This window comes from Cydia strobilella, chromosome Z, assembly GCF_947568885.1.
Source record: "Cydia strobilella chromosome Z, ilCydStro3.1, whole genome shotgun sequence".
NCBI lineage: Eukaryota > Metazoa > Arthropoda > Insecta > Lepidoptera > Tortricidae > Cydia > Cydia strobilella.
Genome location: NC_086068.1, coordinates 7,202,177 through 7,219,653, shown reverse-complemented (window position 1 = coordinate 7,219,653; position 17,477 = coordinate 7,202,177). Strand labels below are relative to the sequence as shown.

The 17,477-nt window shown below is 38.6% G+C and overlaps 1 protein-coding gene across 1 annotated transcript in view; it reads left to right on the top strand.

Annotated features, from left to right (window-relative positions):
- Positions 1 to 6,556: 6,556 nt before the first annotated feature.
- LOC134755039 (1-phosphatidylinositol 4,5-bisphosphate phosphodiesterase gamma-1) overlaps positions 6,557 to 17,477 on the top strand; it is a 31,277-nt gene continuing 20,356 nt past the window's right edge. Inside the window, exons 1-5 of the mRNA XM_063691517.1 lie at positions 6,557 to 7,093; positions 8,145 to 8,283; positions 12,468 to 12,549; positions 13,607 to 13,687; positions 15,475 to 15,675. Of these exons, the coding sequence (XP_063547587.1) occupies positions 6,730 to 7,093; positions 8,145 to 8,283; positions 12,468 to 12,549; positions 13,607 to 13,687; positions 15,475 to 15,675 (867 nt within the window). The 5' untranslated portion in view covers positions 6,557 to 6,729. The remainder of the gene's footprint in view (positions 7,094 to 8,144; positions 8,284 to 12,467; positions 12,550 to 13,606; positions 13,688 to 15,474; positions 15,676 to 17,477) is intronic.

The following is a 17,477-nucleotide window of genomic DNA, read 5'->3' as shown; positions in this document are numbered from 1 at the left end:
CTCTGGGTATAGTCTGCATCTTCTCAAATGATTTTTTCGCCAAAGACTAATCTGTTAAACAAAAGCCTTTGTTCCTTTTGTGTGTGTGCGTTCCTATTGTTGGAGCGTTTGACCATTGTGTATCAGCGAGTGGCATGCGCTCACCAACAATGGCCACGCGTTCACCAACAATGTGCACGCGCACTAACAAAAGGAACAAAGGCTTTTGTTTAACAGATTAGAGTCTTTGGCGAAAAAATCATTTGAGAAGATGCAGACTATACTTGTGAATTTTTAATTAATAATTTTAATAGACGTGTATCTACTTAGTTTACGAGAGAATAAGCTAATAAATTATACTTTAATTTTACTTTTTAAGTATTTTATTTGAAATTGTATTGTACTGTTTTATAAGAATTGAATAGTAGTTGGCCATGTTCTGTTATGTAATCTACTTAAATATATGCATATACGTCGAACACTGATTTAGAATTTTTATTTTATTCATGTACTATGTACCTATATAGCACTAGAAAAATATTATATACAGGGTGTCCTTAGCCATTGGACAAAGCCGAAATGTACATGTGCATTAGGGTATTTAGAACCAGTATACAAAGTATCATAACAACCGGTGTAGCGGTTACGAAGAATTAACAAATTACGATTTTTTACTTTGGAGCAGCCTGTATGTGTTAGTAGCTCCTGAGGTCATAAATTGTATGAAACCTTCTTCGATCTTTTTGATTATATTTTTTATTAATGAAACTAATAAGATTCTAACTTTTGACAAATGTCATCATTGTGGCATATTTTCGAACAAATTGTCAAAACACTGCCAATGATTTTACAGTATGTTTCTTTTTGTTGTCGATTATTGGAACTTTTGTTTGTAAATTTATTTTTTTATCTTTTGTTCTTATTAAAAAAAATAACGTTAGAGCATTCCTGAGGGGTAACCCTACGTGGGATTTCAGGGTTTGTCCAATGGCTAAGGTCAACCTGTATAAAGCCTGACCAGTAATATATGATTATTGTCAAGAGGGCGCTGTTGTTGTGCATGTATAGGGTGACAGTTCAGTATAGTATGAGAAAATTTGTTCCAGTGAAATTCCGCAACATGGCGCCTGATCATAAGTTCCTGTTCAAGCTTTGCATATGTATTTCTAAAATAACAGAAAAAAAAATTAAATATCTTCTTATTCTCAACTTTTAACACGTGTTTCTTTACTTTTACTGTGTTCGTAGGTAGATACGTGCGATACATATATACCAATCAGGATACTGTATCAATAATAACATCCTGTATAATATCTTTGGCAGGCGAATAGAACCAAAAGGGAACAGAGATATATGATATGTTCAGCCAGATATACTATGCACTAGTAATTCCTGTGTCGCGATTTATAAAAGGCCTGTAAAGTGCAATCGCTGTCTGTCCCTTACTAACAAATAAGGTTACTGCAAACAGATTACACGTTACAGCCCTCCCCTCCCCTTACTCCCCTCTGAACAAAATCCTCGATCCATGGAGACTATATAAAGGAGCCAAATCTCTATGTATGAAAAGTGTCCATCAAAAAACAGTAATTAGGCGGCGCCACCATACACCGAAATACTACCAAAAACAACCTACGTAATTTGGTCGGGTTATTTGTTGCCTTATATGGTTCATGTCATGGAGACTATATAAAGGAGCCAAATCTCTATGTATGAAAAGTGTCCATCAAAAAACAGTAATTAGGCGGCGCCACCATACACCGAAATACTACCAAAAACAACCTACGTAATTTGGTCGGGTTATTTGTTGCCTTATATGGTTCATGTCATGGAGACTATATAAAGGAGCCAAATCTCTATGTATGAAAAGTGTCCATCAAAAAACAGTAATTAGGCGGCGCCACCATACACCGAAATACTAGCAAAAACAACCTACGTAATTTGGTCGGGTTATTTGTTGCCTTATATGGTTCATGTTATACTCATGTCCCAGAGCCTAACTAGCGCCACCGGAGAGATTAGGAACTATTATTTAAAGCTGAAAGCGGTCACTTTTGCAACAATTCTGCCATAAGAGATTGGCGTCCTTTCTATACCATCCATACCTCGATTCGCGCCTGAGGGCCTACCGCGAAAATCTGACTAGTCTCTATCACTCTTGCATATTCGAGCGATATGGAGAGGCAGAGATAATGAAATTTCTATTTTCGTAGTGGATCCTCTGATCTGACTTCTGCTGCTGACTATACTTTCGAAGGTAATCCCACTTACGCACGAAGGTTCCAATAAAGTTATTGGTACCGTAAACCATTATTTACTGAAACTGTTCGTGCAACTAGAGTTGGTCAAGAAAATCTTGTCAGTAAATAAGAACAAAAAAAAACTATACTCATCCTTTTCTTATGGGTGCTAGTACTAGTGTAAGACAAAGATAGTATTATTCTCTCTGTCTATGTTTGAAATGAGACAGTCCTTTGACAAACTATATTAGGTATATTGATGTTCACCTACTGTAAAAAATCTCACATAAGATAGATAAGATGAGATAATATTTATTCATTTAAAACCTATGCTAATTGGTTTTATACAATGGTAAATATACAATTTATACTTAAATACTAGTACATTCATAGATTCAACTCAAAATAGGTGCAGGTCAAGTTAAAAACTTTAATACCGAACGAATTTGTATTTTCTGTCGCTCATGGAAATTTGATAACAATACCTAAACTAAGTAAGCATTTACTTGTATCTTAGGTAGGTCAGTGTATCAGTCAGGACGGCATTTAAAATGAATAGGTATATTCGTATTATGTGATTGATGATCTAGAAAAGCATCATGTCTTCCCCACATACGTATGATAATAATTCCTACTTACTTGAGTACACTACTTAGACCTAGACCTATTCATAAACTCATCAGCAAATACAATCAAGCTAATCTACCTTATAGTTCACCTACGTAGTTAATAGTCATCCAGCATTAGATACAGAAACTTCATACCAAACGTGCAAACTGTAGGTACCCAGCGCTTGGCATAATCTTTGGATATTTGACTTCGTTTATTTTGGGCCCAGTGCGCACATAATCGATAGAGGGAAGTGGGGCACCTTGGTACGGTTTTTTGTTTTGCCTCTACAAAAAGACTCTTATAGAGGAACTATAACTAAACAATAGTAAGTATATAGGTACATTATTTTGCAAACAGCCGTATAATTTGTTTTACTCATTGTCTGAAAAATGGAATTCGTATCAAATTAATACATGCTGAGGCACTTTGATTTACATATATATTTTCCTACATATAACATGATAAATGATGATGTTTGGAAATGAAATAAAATACCTACATTTCTTGATTAGTTTAGTCTTTTCTTCATTTAACTTTAATCAATCACTGTTTTATCAACACAGTTGAACAGCAATGCGATATTATACCTACTTTTTAGATGCCTTCCTTATAGAGTACGCTGCCAATCACATAATTAAATTGCTGATCCCGTTGCAGTTAGCTTATAGTTAGACCATGCCAAGTTGGCAGCGATTTTGAAAGCACATAAAAAAACGTGTTTGTGCCTGTATAAAGTGCGACTCATCGACTGAGCGTTATTGACTTGTTGAGTCTCCGGCAGCTAGTTGGTATCGTCGCCGGCGGTTGGCTTTAAAGGTCGTAACACACCATTTCACCGCACCAAGGTCATTGTGCGACGCACCCATAAGTAAGAATGAGAGCGATCTCTTTCTCGCTCTCACTTATGGGTGCGTCGCACAATGACCTTAATGCGGTGCGATGGTGTGTTAAAGCCTGACCAGGAATATATGATCACGCGCCATTTTGGGGAATTTCACTGGAACTAATATTTTCATACTAAACTGAACTGTTACCCTATACATGAGAATGAACAGCGTCCTCTTGACAATAATCATATATTACTGGTCAGGCTTTACGGCCTTAATGTGTGATGTGATGATGTGATATATCTATGTGCCCCGTGTATCAATGTGCCCTCATTCCCCCTACAAACGATATTGAAGTAACGGTTTCATTGCAATATTCGTTGGTACCAAATTTACGTACAGTAGCCCTGACCGGAGCTGAAAATAGCGCATTAGCATACATTTATGTGCAGAAAAAAGTGCACAGGATCTTGATTTGCATGTTGTTTGTTAAATCTCGACAGATTTTCTCGAAAATTGTATTAACGACTTAATATTTATTTTTAATACTAAATTACTAGACATTACTATTAGGCTTTTTTTTAGAATTAGAATACCCATTCTTATTATTTGTTGAAAAATTGCCAATTTTTTTCGGCAACAGCATTGGGTAAAAATGGATAAAAATTGTAAGTAATTTTTTGCCACTACCGTAATAACACGGTAAAGCCTGACCAGGACCAGGAATATATGATCAGTGATCACGCGCCATGTTGCGGAATTTCACTGGAACTCAATTTTTCATACTGAACTGTCAGCCTATACATGAGAATGAACAGCGCCCTCTTGACAATAGTCTAACCCGTTCGTATAAAAATACCGCAAATCGATGTACAGGTTAGCCGTTTGGCACACACATACTAGAGGCCAAAACAATTTTTTTGACCCGCAGTTCCTAAAAAAAATTCGGTGGGGGGGGAGTGGTAAAACATTATTTTTTTTGTATGGAAAAAAATAATAATTCCAAAACCTATCGTATGTGGTATCATACGAAAGGGCTTTTTGAGGCGATTCTAAAAATATATCACATCATTACATTTCGGGCATTTTTTTTAAATTAAAACAAAACGAATTTTCGAAACATACCAAGTTTGGGCTCCTCCAGACACGATATGGCTGATTTTTTTTTGTACAATATACCACAAATGATACGTGATATCCTCATGTCTAACCCCAAGAAAGCAATTTTGAAAATAATATCATTAACATTTTTTTTTAAATTTTTCAATTTTACAAAGTGACACAGTTCTACTTCAATACCTATTTCACGAGACTTATGGAACTATACTGCAGATACGGTACATATTAATCATAAAATGATACGTAATACCCATATATCGAACTCTTAAACCCTTTAACTGCGCCTTTCATCAGTTGGTATAGTTTGTTTAGTTTTTGACACAAAATATCAAGATTGTATCCTTCAGATACGATATACCCTATCGATTTTTCTTTGTACAATATACCACAAATGATACGTAATATCTATAACCCCAATAATATATTTAACCCCAAGAAAGCAATTTTGAAAATAATTTCATTTAGATTTTTTTTTAAATTTCTCAATATTACAATATTGAGAAATAGAATAGGGTATTGAAGTAGAACTGTGTCACTTTGTAAAATTGAAAAATTTTAAAAAAAATGTTAATGATATTATTTTCAAAATTGCTTTCTTGGGGTTAGACATGAGGATATCACGTATCATTTGTGGTATATTGTACAAAAAAAAATCGATAGTGTATATCGTATCTGAAGGATACAATCTTGATATTTTGTGTCAAAAACAAAACAAACTATACCAACCGATGAAAAGGCGCAGTTAAAGGGTTAAAGAGGTATTTCCCGTTCGATATATGGATATTACGTATCACTTTATGATTAATATGTACCGTATCTGCAGTATAGTTCCATAAGTCTCGTGAAATAGGTATTGAAGTAGAACTGTGTCACTTTTTAAAATAAAATAAAAAAATTGTAATGATATTATTTTCAAAATTGCTTTCTTGGGGTTAGACATGAGGATATCACGTATCATTTGTGGTATATTGTACAAAAAAAAATCAGGCATATCGTGTCTGGAGGAGCCCAAACTTGGTATGTTTCGAAAATTCTTTTTGTTTTAATTTAAAAAAAAGTGCCCGAAATGTAATGATGTGATATATTTTTAGAATCGCCTCAGAAAGCCCTTTTATATGATACCACACTCGATAGGTTTTGGAAAAAAAAATTTTTTTTCATACAAAAAAAAAATGTTTTACCACTCCGCCCCCCAGCGAAATTTTTTTAGGAACTGCGGGTCAAAAATTTTGTTGTACCTCTAGTATGCGTGTGCCAAAAGGCTAACCTGTACATCCATTTGCGGTATTCCTTTGAAATTGGGGTCGAGCGGCTTCCGCTACAATAATCATATATTACTGGTCAGTTACAATAAAACATTACTTGAAAGTCCCCTTCACACGTGCGCCAATCGCCGCCCGAAGCCGCGAACGCGAGTGTGGAGTCGATTTCGCAGATCTGCGACGTGCGCTCTGCACTCGCGTTCGTGGCTTCGCGCACGAGTGTGGAGTGACCTTAAAAATTTTTTTTTTTGTCATACATATTGACATCAATTATCATCAAAACGACGGGTTTGCTAAAATCCAAAGAATATAATACTCACCTAAAATCCAATAATTTCACGTTTGTTCACTGAGTTGGCGTCAAGTTGGGGTTGGCTTAAAGGACTCGCATCCAGGCCATAATTGTTTAAAAAAAAACTGAATTGGCGAGGAAATGGAAAAACGCCTCAGTCGGTCAGAAGTGTTTCCACTTCCACTTCCAGGCCAAAAAAAAAAGTGATCAGAAGTGTCAAACAAACAACAGCGGAATGCTGCACAGTGCAGTGCAGTTTTATTAATTTAATTTGCTTTATTAACTAGGTTGAACTAAAAGATTTTTATGAAACAATTTAAATTGATCCTTAGTATATAACTAATCTATTCCATGTGGTTGGAAAAGTATAAGCGGGCCGCGTGAGCAAATAAATCGCGATGAGTTCCGTGTGTTATAACGGCGGCGGCGACAGGCTCATTCACGAGGCCGATCAGCTCATATCGTATATAGAACGGGGGTCTACGGTGCTGCTGTTCTATCCGCGGAAGAGGCCAGACCAGCGGACGCTGTCGGTGAGGCGAGAGACTCACCAGGTGATCTGGTATCGGTCGTCGAGTGGGTCCCAGCAAAGGCACGCTTATGAGGGCGCCCTCGACATCCGGGAAATCAAGGAGGTCAGAGTGGGCAAGTCTTCGAAGGACTTCGAGCGCTGGCCCGAGGACACGAAGCGTCTCGAGAGCTCCAAGTGCTTTACGATATATTATGGCACTGAGTTTAAGTTGCGATCTGCCTCATTTGCTGGTAAGACTTGTGATATTTTTTGTGGCAAATAGCGATACGAACTCGTAATTTAATGTTACTTGTTTTTGTAATCATGACATTGCTTACAATTACACAAGTTTACACTATTTACACTACTATTTTAATCCGACTGTACATGAAATGGTCATCATCATCACCAGTGTATGTACAGTTGGCTCAAAAGTTGACAAATAAAAATTATGAATATATTTCTTACAATTCTTTTACAAAATGTCATTAAAAATTAAAATTACAATCATTTAACTAAAACAAAACTTATTATCTCCAAAACTCCTTGTAAAGTGTTTGTAAAAATTAACAACAATATGCCACAGTATAAAAAGAAATTAGATATTTTTGGGCCACATTGTATATCTCACTGCTGGGCACAGCCTATGCAGTTTATCACATTAGCCCTATGTTTTTTGGGTTACTTGTAGGAAAATACATAATTAAAGCAAATATAATGTATTTCTATAATGTCATAAATATCTTCCACATATTTATGACATTATAGAAATACATTATATTAATAGGATTTTTATAGCTGTAACTACACAATTTACTATTAGTTAATCTATTATTTTTATATTATCACTAAAACATTATTTTAACTGATTATTGCAATTAAATCATCGCCTAACAAAAACCATTCTCTAAACTGTTCCGACTTTTTTTTCTAAGAAACTTATTTTATATGACATTTGTTCAATGTTATATTATAGCCCTTACATAGCCCATGACTGCATATCAAAAAAAGTTTCAGGTTTCACAAGTGTATGAAACTATTTTAAAATTTAATCTGAATGTGCATCAATTTTGCCGTAAGCCATTGCCATGGTTGATTTGTATTAGTTTTGAAACACTAAAGGCACAAATCTTACTGCTATAACATTAAGGTGTTCTTTTGATTAGCCACCTACAATGGCAACTAGCATACAGATAAATATAGCCCGGAATGTTTTCATGGAGTGGTACAGCTTTGTTGTGATTTGCTTGCAAATTTATAGCTCTGCACTTGTGCATTTGCAATAAACTGCATATGTTTCAGCACAAACGGACAAAGACTGCGAGGCTTGGGTGAAGGGAGTCAGGTTCCTGGTGGATGAGGCAATTAATGCCCCGTACCCACTGCAGATTGAAAGGTGGCTTCGGAAAGAGTTCTACGCCATAGAGAACTCACATGAAAAGTAAGTGTACTGTGCTGGTTATAAGACATAAGGTCAACGTGTGGAAGACCATGTATCAGGTGCATTCCACGAGAATGCCCCTTACTTACTACTTAGTTCTGAAAAGGCTGAGAAAATAATATTGGGTCTGGTAATAATTAATGACTTTGCTAACAAATGGGCAGTATATTCTCTAGCTTTACAGATTTGATTGAATTAGCTGCCATACAAGGATTTCGTAAGGGACATTCTCGTGGAATGCCCCATCAGGTAAGACAGTCTATAAGTTCTTTCATCACTTCTAATTCTTGCGTTTGTACACATACTCCACTTACTAAGGTTTGTAAAACACAAGGAGCAAAGCTTTTCCTTTCTGACTGTTTTGAGTAGTTAAGCCCGCTCCACACTCTAGACAAAACTACACAAGACTTGCCGAATACGAGAGTGTAGAGTGAGTATTCGTCTATGTTCGTATTGTCTCGCGTCTATTCGTGTTGTCTCCGTTTCGTGTCGGTAAAATGGCCAACATCAAAGAGGTCTCGTGAACTTTTGTGTTAGCGCGAAACTATACCTCTACACTCTCAGCGTGCTCCCGTCAGTCGCATACTGAATGCATACGAAGATAGACGAATACTCGCTCTACACTCGTATTCGGCAAGTCTCGTATAGTTTTGTCGAGAGTGTGGAACGGGCTTCAGTTTGAGATAGTCTCGGCAAATGTCCCAGCAAAATCGTCTCGTGTAGTTTTGTCGAGAGTGTGGAGCGGACTTTAGGTATACAAATATGAGAGTTCCTGCCCTATGATGGTCTTCCCACCCAAATATTTTATATGCAGGTCTTATATCTTGTTCATAATGTTTTTTTTTCTTTATCATAGTGGCTCTCTAATAAAAACTACAACAGTCTAACTCCAACTTTCATTATGATGGTGATACATAGGTCACTAGATAAGTTTTGCAATAGACAAATATGAAACAAAGAGGTGGCCTTATACATATACTAAACGGGATCCTATTACTAAGACTCCACTGTCTGTCTGTGTGTCACCAAGCTGTATCTCATGAACCATGATAGCTAGACAGTTGAAATTTTTACAGATGATGTATTTCTGTTGCCGCTGTAACAACAAATACTAAAAACAGAATAAAATAGAGCCCATACAACCAACGTGATGTACTGCCGTTTTTTGCGTAATGGTACGGAACCCTTTGTGCGCGAGTCCGACTCGCACTTGGCCGGTTTTTTAATCTGTATTTCTATAGACAATGTTTGGCGGGAAAACATTTACTTTCTTTTTAAATCTACTTAAAAAAGCCCACGCCAACATTTTTAAAGTTTAAATCTATAGTTGATCAAGCAAATCTTGTTTGTAGAAAAAGGCGCGAATTTTAAATGGGACGATAAACCTTAGCGCCTACATTTTTAAAACTGACAATATTTGCTTGACCAACTATAATTTTCAATAAGTAAATTTAAAAAGAAAGTAAATGTTTTGCCGCCAAATATAATCTATGGAAATACAGTTTTAGGTTACATGTGATACGTGAATGATAGGTCACTTGATAAGACACGACACTTTCTTTAACACTATATTAGAAGGCAAGATAGAAGCGAGAAGAGGCCGCGGAAAACCACGAGCAAGCTACACACAACAACTGAAAGCGAAAGCAAATGTCGTGTCTTACAGGGACCTAAAGAACCTGGCCGAGGACCGAGAAAACTGGCGCATACTCCACCGACAAGAGCCATGCTCTTAAATTATGAATGAATGTGATACGTGATAGGCTACCTCTTTTTTTCATATTTGTCTATTGCAAAACTTATCTAGTGACCTATGTACAATCACAAGCCAAATTAAATATGCAATCTACATGAGCTTATATTTTTGACAACAGAATAGTACTGGAAGCCTTCAGCCAGTGCGTAGCTGACAATAATTACTTAATGATAGACCAATAGTATATCAGTAAAATCTTGGCTCTCCACTTAAAATCGGTGCTTAGATGGACTGTAGGGCTGAACTGCACCGAGAATGTTATTCACTCTCATACAATCTCTGTAACGCTCAATATCTGCTTGTATAATGTATTGTCTGCGCTCTGACTGCTCATTGCACCCTGCCATTGACTTCTTTACACAGACTCCGCATTTTGAAGCGATTGCAAAGGTCGCCACACATGTAGGCGCTCCGATACTAGTAAATTAAACGGTCTTATCCGGATATGCTACTAAATGGGAACAGGACATCGCTATATATAAGCATGACGCTGTCTTGCTCACACACTGGAGCGCCCTGCGTATCCGCATCAGTGTGATAAAAGCGTTACGCCGCGTGCAGTACTGCGCAGTGGCATCCTACCCCAAATTATACTAGAATAACTGATGTTAGCTCCTAAAACTTAAAAACTAAAACGTTGGAGGTAAATTTAAAACTTATTTTACGCGCTTAAGTCCCGTGAGAATAATAATGAGTAAAAATCGTGAAAGTTTAAATCGGTGTTATGCGGCTTTTTGTATGGTTCATCTAGTACTATGTGATCTGTGCGCCCTGCTGCCGTGCGAATTACATTAAAGATAATGTACTTAAAGCTCATGCGACCTTGGCTTTTCGTAAGAAAACTTTTTTAGCGTTTTCTGTCTGTTAGCGGACTGTTTCTTAAGCCTGGTTCGGACTACGTTAATTTAGTCGAGTGGCGAGTATTACGTGTCCGAACACCAACCATTTTGTCGAGTAGATTAGTCATTGAATTAGTCGAGTGGATCCATTTTATTCTATTTACTAATCTACTCAACTAAATTTTTCTGTGTTCAGACACGTTTAGTAAAAAAATACTCGCCACTTATAAATAAGTGAAGACATGCAATTGGCTTTAGTAACAGTACAAATAGTACAGAGATGGGCCGAATATGGACTTTACGAATATTCGGTTCAGCTGATACTGAACCGAATATGCGGCGGTTGGGCTAAAACTGCCTAAAACGCTGTAAACAAGTTTATTCAGTTCCGCCCGCGGCTGCACTCATAAGCTCATAACGTGTTTTGGACCCTTCTCCTCCCGACCGACCGGGAATGTTTATGAAAGGAAACGGAAACGTCTCATACCTGATCGTGAAGTGCATTCGCGCTAACTAGCGGACGCAGGGGCGTAGCTGGAGGATATGGCGCCCGGGGCAGTCACCAAATTTGCGCCCCCTGACGACTGACAAAAGTTTCCCTGCTGCTGCCTTTTGCCCTGCCCCCCCTAGTAACGCCACTGAACGGACGTCCTTTAAAAAAAATGTTTATTCGGTAAATATTCGGCAGTTCGAACCGAACTATTCGAACGAAGACTGGAAAATATGCCGAATACCGAATATGTACCGAATATTCGGCCCATCTCTAGTACAAACAGTATTTTTTGTGCTTTTTAACCGACTTCAAGATTCCAGAAAGGTTCTCAATTCGGTTTTTTTATGTTTGTTACTCCATAACTGTAATTTCTGGACCAATTTTGAAAATTCTTTTTTTGATTGTAAGTATATACAAACAGATTGGTCCCGATTTGTCAAAACGCAGTTCTGATTATGGGATCCATGGGGAATCGAGGGATCTCCTCAAATGTTAAAGGCATACATATGTATAGTGATTTTACTATTGTCATCAACAAATCAAGCATTTACATTTAAAAAAGTGACATTTGATGAAGTGGAACTGCTGATGATGATCAGAATGGAACTCTTCAATGACGCATAGTTCACGTTTGGCGATGTGTCCTCTTCGTTATGTTTGTTAAGCAAGTTGAGTTTTTAATACACATTTATGTCAAGCTCGCGTTCTGATGATGAACCATCAACTTTTGGGTTATTTAGACTCAGCATTAGGAGTACTATTGAATGAGACAAAGAAAAAAATTGCCTCCAGTTTTTGATACAAATTTTGGGTGTCAATTTTGTAACGGTCCATACAAAATGTATGTGAAAATGCGTTACAAAAATGAAACTTTTTTGAGGACATATTTTTTTTTCTTTTTAAATCGATAGTCCTCATGATTCTAAGTAGAAATACCCCAAAAGTTGATGGATCTTCAAAAAAAGTAAATGGTACACTTTTAAGTGAAACACAAACTATGCTAAGCGGTATGTTGTTTAAATATTTGCAGCTGTGCAATGCGACAGTTACTTTATTTTGTTAATACGATTTTATTAATGTGACCACATATTTTTAGAATATCTCTGAAAGAGGTGAAGGCTTTCCTGCCGAAGATCAATTGCAAGATATCGACGAGCAAACTGAGAGATATATTCCAGGTATATAGCCTAGTTTTTAATCCTTACGGGTTACAAAAAAATAATTTAGTTATACATCAGCAAACCTTTGATACATTTTATCCCTATCTAATAAACACAAATATCGGATAAAGACATACGATTATAAAGGGCTTGTTAGGCTTAACAGGCGTTTATGAAAACACCATCATCATCAAGGCTCGGAACCGGTTTTTTTGTAAAACCCGAAATAACCCAATATTTTTAATTATTTTATGCTCTTTATGCAGGACTAAATCATGTATTTAGGTAACAATTTCGTATTTATTAGATTGTCTCATTAAAAATTAAATAATAAACGAAAGAACGAAAAAAAAACGTAATAATACCGGTATTTTTGTATAAAGAAAAAACCGGTTCCGAGCCTTGATCATCATTAGTCAGAAAGTCATGCGCATCTGATATATCAGATAGCGACTGTACAACTGTTCGCCGTAGGCCGAAAGACCGATTCACGTGATTTTGTTTACATTTTAAGGTCTATATAATAAGTCAACCCTATCACACTAAACTGCATGGTGTTTGCTTATGTTTGAAATGTTGTACAGTCGCTATCTGATATATCAGATGCGCAAAAATATCTGAACACACACTCTAACCCTTGACAATAGAGGCGTGTTTAGATATTTGTTAGCGCCTTGGCTGCTTAAATGTATCGGATGGCGATTGTACAGTCAAGGGCATAAATATATATACATTCCCAAAGTTTCAAAAATATGTGTACGCTCTTACACCTTAGACAATGAGGGCTATCGTTTTTTTGCTCACCAGTTGGCGCCTCTGTTGATGGTGGTCCAAAAGACTAAAGAACAGCTGTCAGTCATTGAAGTGACAAGTGACATTTGATATTTCGAACTTTGCGAAGACCACCATCTACACTAGCGCCCCTAGCGGCGAATTCATACGCGTTAGCCATCATAAAGTGGTGTTCACATATTTTTGAGCCATTTGTCTGGATCGATATTTTTGCCTTCGACTGTACATAGCGATGGGATTCTTTGAAGATTTTTTTTAATTGAAGTTTACGACATAATTGCAGGAGGTGGACACGAACAAAAGAGGCGAGATAAGCTTCGATGACTTCTCTACACTGTATCACAAGCTCATATTCGATGAGAACGTAAGTATGAAACCGGCCCATACAAAATTTTCCTATTTCTAATTTGAACCTTATTTACTGCTTACTGCTAGCCTTTCTCCGCAGACCTCTTGTCTGGTTGCTCTTGGCATAGGCCTCTCCCATATTCCTTCACGAGTCCCTTTCCAGAGCCCGTCTTCTCCACAAGGCTCCAGCCACCAGTCTGAAATCGTCTTCCCATCTCATTTATTGTCTTCCATCATTCCTTTTTCCGTCTCTTGTTTCTGTTTAGAAACCTTAATTGTATAGTAACTTGGGATGAATTTCGTTTGTTTGAAAAATCAATTACACAAAATAAATGCTAAAAACTGTAATAGATGTCATATATTAAAGAAAAAGAAGCCCTCCAGTGGTGAAGGCCGGATTCGAACCGGCGTCTTTAGCTATCGCGGCTAACGCCATGAACCCCTAGGCCACCTAGTGCCCGTCCGAATTTCTCGACTATATGCCATCTTAGTAAGACTAGGCGTCTTTGACCAGCTCTAAGGGCAAGCAGTGCGCGCTTGCACCTCCTAAACGAACTCCTTACGGATTTACGTTGTAGCGAGAGAGACTGGTGTTGCCATCTATGAACAAGTTGAGAACAAATCAAATTATTTTATTAAATATTTTATATATAGTAGTGTGACTACTTTAAAAAACACAAATCAAAATATTTAATAAAATAATTTGATTTGTTCTCAAACTTGTTAAAATAAATGCTAGTTTATTTGGTAAAGCCTTGGTCTCCGTTTGACGCTGCACGCAGCGTAGAGCGTCAGGGCGTCACGAATATCACAGAGTATTGGAATACGAATAAATCCTATAGAACGTGACGCTCAACGCAGCGTGCTGAATGTACAGCATAAAAAGTAGCGTATCAGACTGTATGTCAAAAGTATCTAATAGCTTTTCAAAAAAGATATGGCTCTATTCTTTATACATGCTGGCTAAAAAATAAGTGCATTCCCGTTGCCAGGGATTTTTTGGGATTATACTGAGCAACTTTTACTATGGGACCAACCATGAAATCGCAAATATTTTTTTTTCCTTCCCATAGAAAATTGACCAGCCAAAATGTATGGAACAGCCAAACGCGAACTGTAGAGATATTTGGATTGGGCTATTTGGAAAAGTATTGGAGGGTGGTAGATACTTTAGGCGCGTAGTTTCATACACTATTAATGCTGACTGTACAACAGTACATACAACCTTATCGAGATCTAGTAGAATCCATGTAAGCTAACTTTGCACCGACTTTAACAGAACAAATTGTGGGAGTATCATTGTAAACGTCACATTTACATACAAATTTGTCATTAGATGCCTTTTACACTTTGTCATTGCAAATGCCTTAATACTAATTATTAGAAGGCAACTCCTGCAGTCAACTAAAAAACAATCTGTAAATAGCGTCATTGTTTTGCTGCACGTTAACTTCTCTTCTTTATTCTTGCTTTTCTCTACCCTTATTTCTGTAATTTTCCTTTCCTTTTCGTCCTTGGTGGTGACTTGTACACGTACGTGGCCCTTTCGGCCACATCACCAATCTTCTCATAAAAAAAGCAGTCGCTGGTCACTATGTCGACCAAACTCGATCAATAAAAAAGCCATGCAGAGTTAGCTTGGTCCGACTAGAATCGTCTCCATGAGTCAACTAGGCATACATATTATTATTGCGTCAGAAAAATCTAACAATAGAATAATGAATTAGAAAATTAATTCACCGGCGTTATCAGATGTGGGACATTCTAATAAACAAAACATTCCACAAACATGTTTTTTTTTAGAACGTCCACGACGTCTTCGACAAGTACTCGCTGTACTGCGCCAACGGGACAACGATAACGCTACGAGAGTTCCAGAAATTTCTACTGGTGGAACAACATGACCGTATGGGAGATGATGAGGCGAGGGCGTCGCAGTTTATACGGGACTATCTCAAGGATCCTCAGAGGGATTGCTATGAGCCGTCGTTCACTCTTATTGAGGTGAGTTAGTGTGGTTTTTGGGGTACGACGCCACGCGAGTTCCAGTTGTTTCTACTGGTGGAACAAGGACCGTATGGGAGATGACGAGGCGAGGGCGTCGCAGTTTATACGGGACTATCTCGAGGATCCTCAGAGGGATTGCTATGAGCCGTCGTTCACTCTTATTGAGGTGAGTTAGTGTGGTTTTTGGGGTACGACGCCACGCGAGTTCCAGTTGTTTCTACTGGTGGAACAAGGACCGTATGGGAGATGACGAGGCGAGGGCGTCGCAGTTTATACGGGACTATCTCAAGGATCCTCAGAGGGATTGCTATGAGCCGTCGTTCACTCTTATTGAGGTGAGTTAGTGTGGTTTTTGGGGTACGACGCCACGCGAGTTCCAGTTGTTTCTACTGGTGGAACAAGGACCGTATGGGAGATGACGAGGCGAGGGCGTCGCAGTTTATACGGGACTATCTCGAGGATCCTCAGAGGGATTGCTATGAGCCGTCGTTCACTCTTATTGAGGTGAGTTAGTGTGGTTTTTGGGGTACGACGCCACGCGAGTTCCAGTTGTTTCTACTGGTGGAACAAGGACCGTATGGGAGATGACGAGGCGAGGGCGTCGCAGTTTATACGGGACTATCTCGAGGATCCTCAGAGGGATTACTATGAGCCCTCGTTCACTCTTATTGAGGTGAGTTAGTGTGGTTTTTGGGGTACGACGCCACGCGAGTTCCAGTTGTTTCTACTAGTGGAACAACAACCGTATGGGAGATGACGAGGCGAGGGCGTTACAGTTTATACGGGACTATCTCAAGGATCCTCAGAGGGATTGCTATGAGCCCTCGTTCACTCTTATTGAGGTGAGTTAGTGTGGTTTTTGGGGTACGACGCCACGCGAGTTCCAGTTGTTTCTACTAGTGGAACAACAACCGTATGGGAGATGACGAGGCGAGGGCGTTACAGTTTATACGGGACTATCTCAAGGATCCTCAGAGGGATTGCTATGAGCCCTCGTTCACTCTTATTGAGGTGAGTTAGTGTGGTTTTTGGGGTACGACGCCACGCGAGTTCCAGTTGTTTCTACTAGTGGAACAACAACCGTATGGGAGATGACGAGGCGAGGGCGTTACAGTTTATACGGGACTATCTCAAGGATCCTCAGAGGGATTGCTATGAGCCCTCGTTCACTCTTATTGAGGTGAGTTAGTGTGGTTTTTGGGGTACGACGCCACGCGAGTTCCAGTTGTTTCTACTAGTGGAACAACAACCGTATGGGAGATGACGAGGCGAGGGCGTTACAGTTTATATGGGACTATCTCAAGGATCCTCAGAGGGATTGCTATGAGCCCTCGTTCACTCTTATTGAGGTGAGTTAGTGTGGTTTTTGGGGTACGACGCCACGCGAGTTCCAGTTGTTTCTACTAGTGGAACAACAACCGTATGGGAGATGACGAGGCGAGGGCGTTACAGTTTATACGGGACTATCTCAAGGATCCTCAGAGGGATTGCTATGAGCCCTCGTTCACTCTTATTGAGGTGAGTTAGTGTGGTTTTTGGGGTACGACGCCACGCGAGTTCCAGTTGTTTCTACTAGTGGAACAACAACCGTATGGGAGATGACGAGGCGAGGGCGTTACAGTTTATACGGGACTATCTCAAGGATCCTCAGAGGGATTGCTATGAGCCCTCGTTCACTCTTATTGAGGTGAGTTAGTGTGGTTTTTGGGGTACGACGCCACGCGAGTTCCAGTTGTTTCTACTGGTGGAACAAGTACCGTATGGGAGATGACGAGGCGAGGGCGTCGCAGTTTATACGG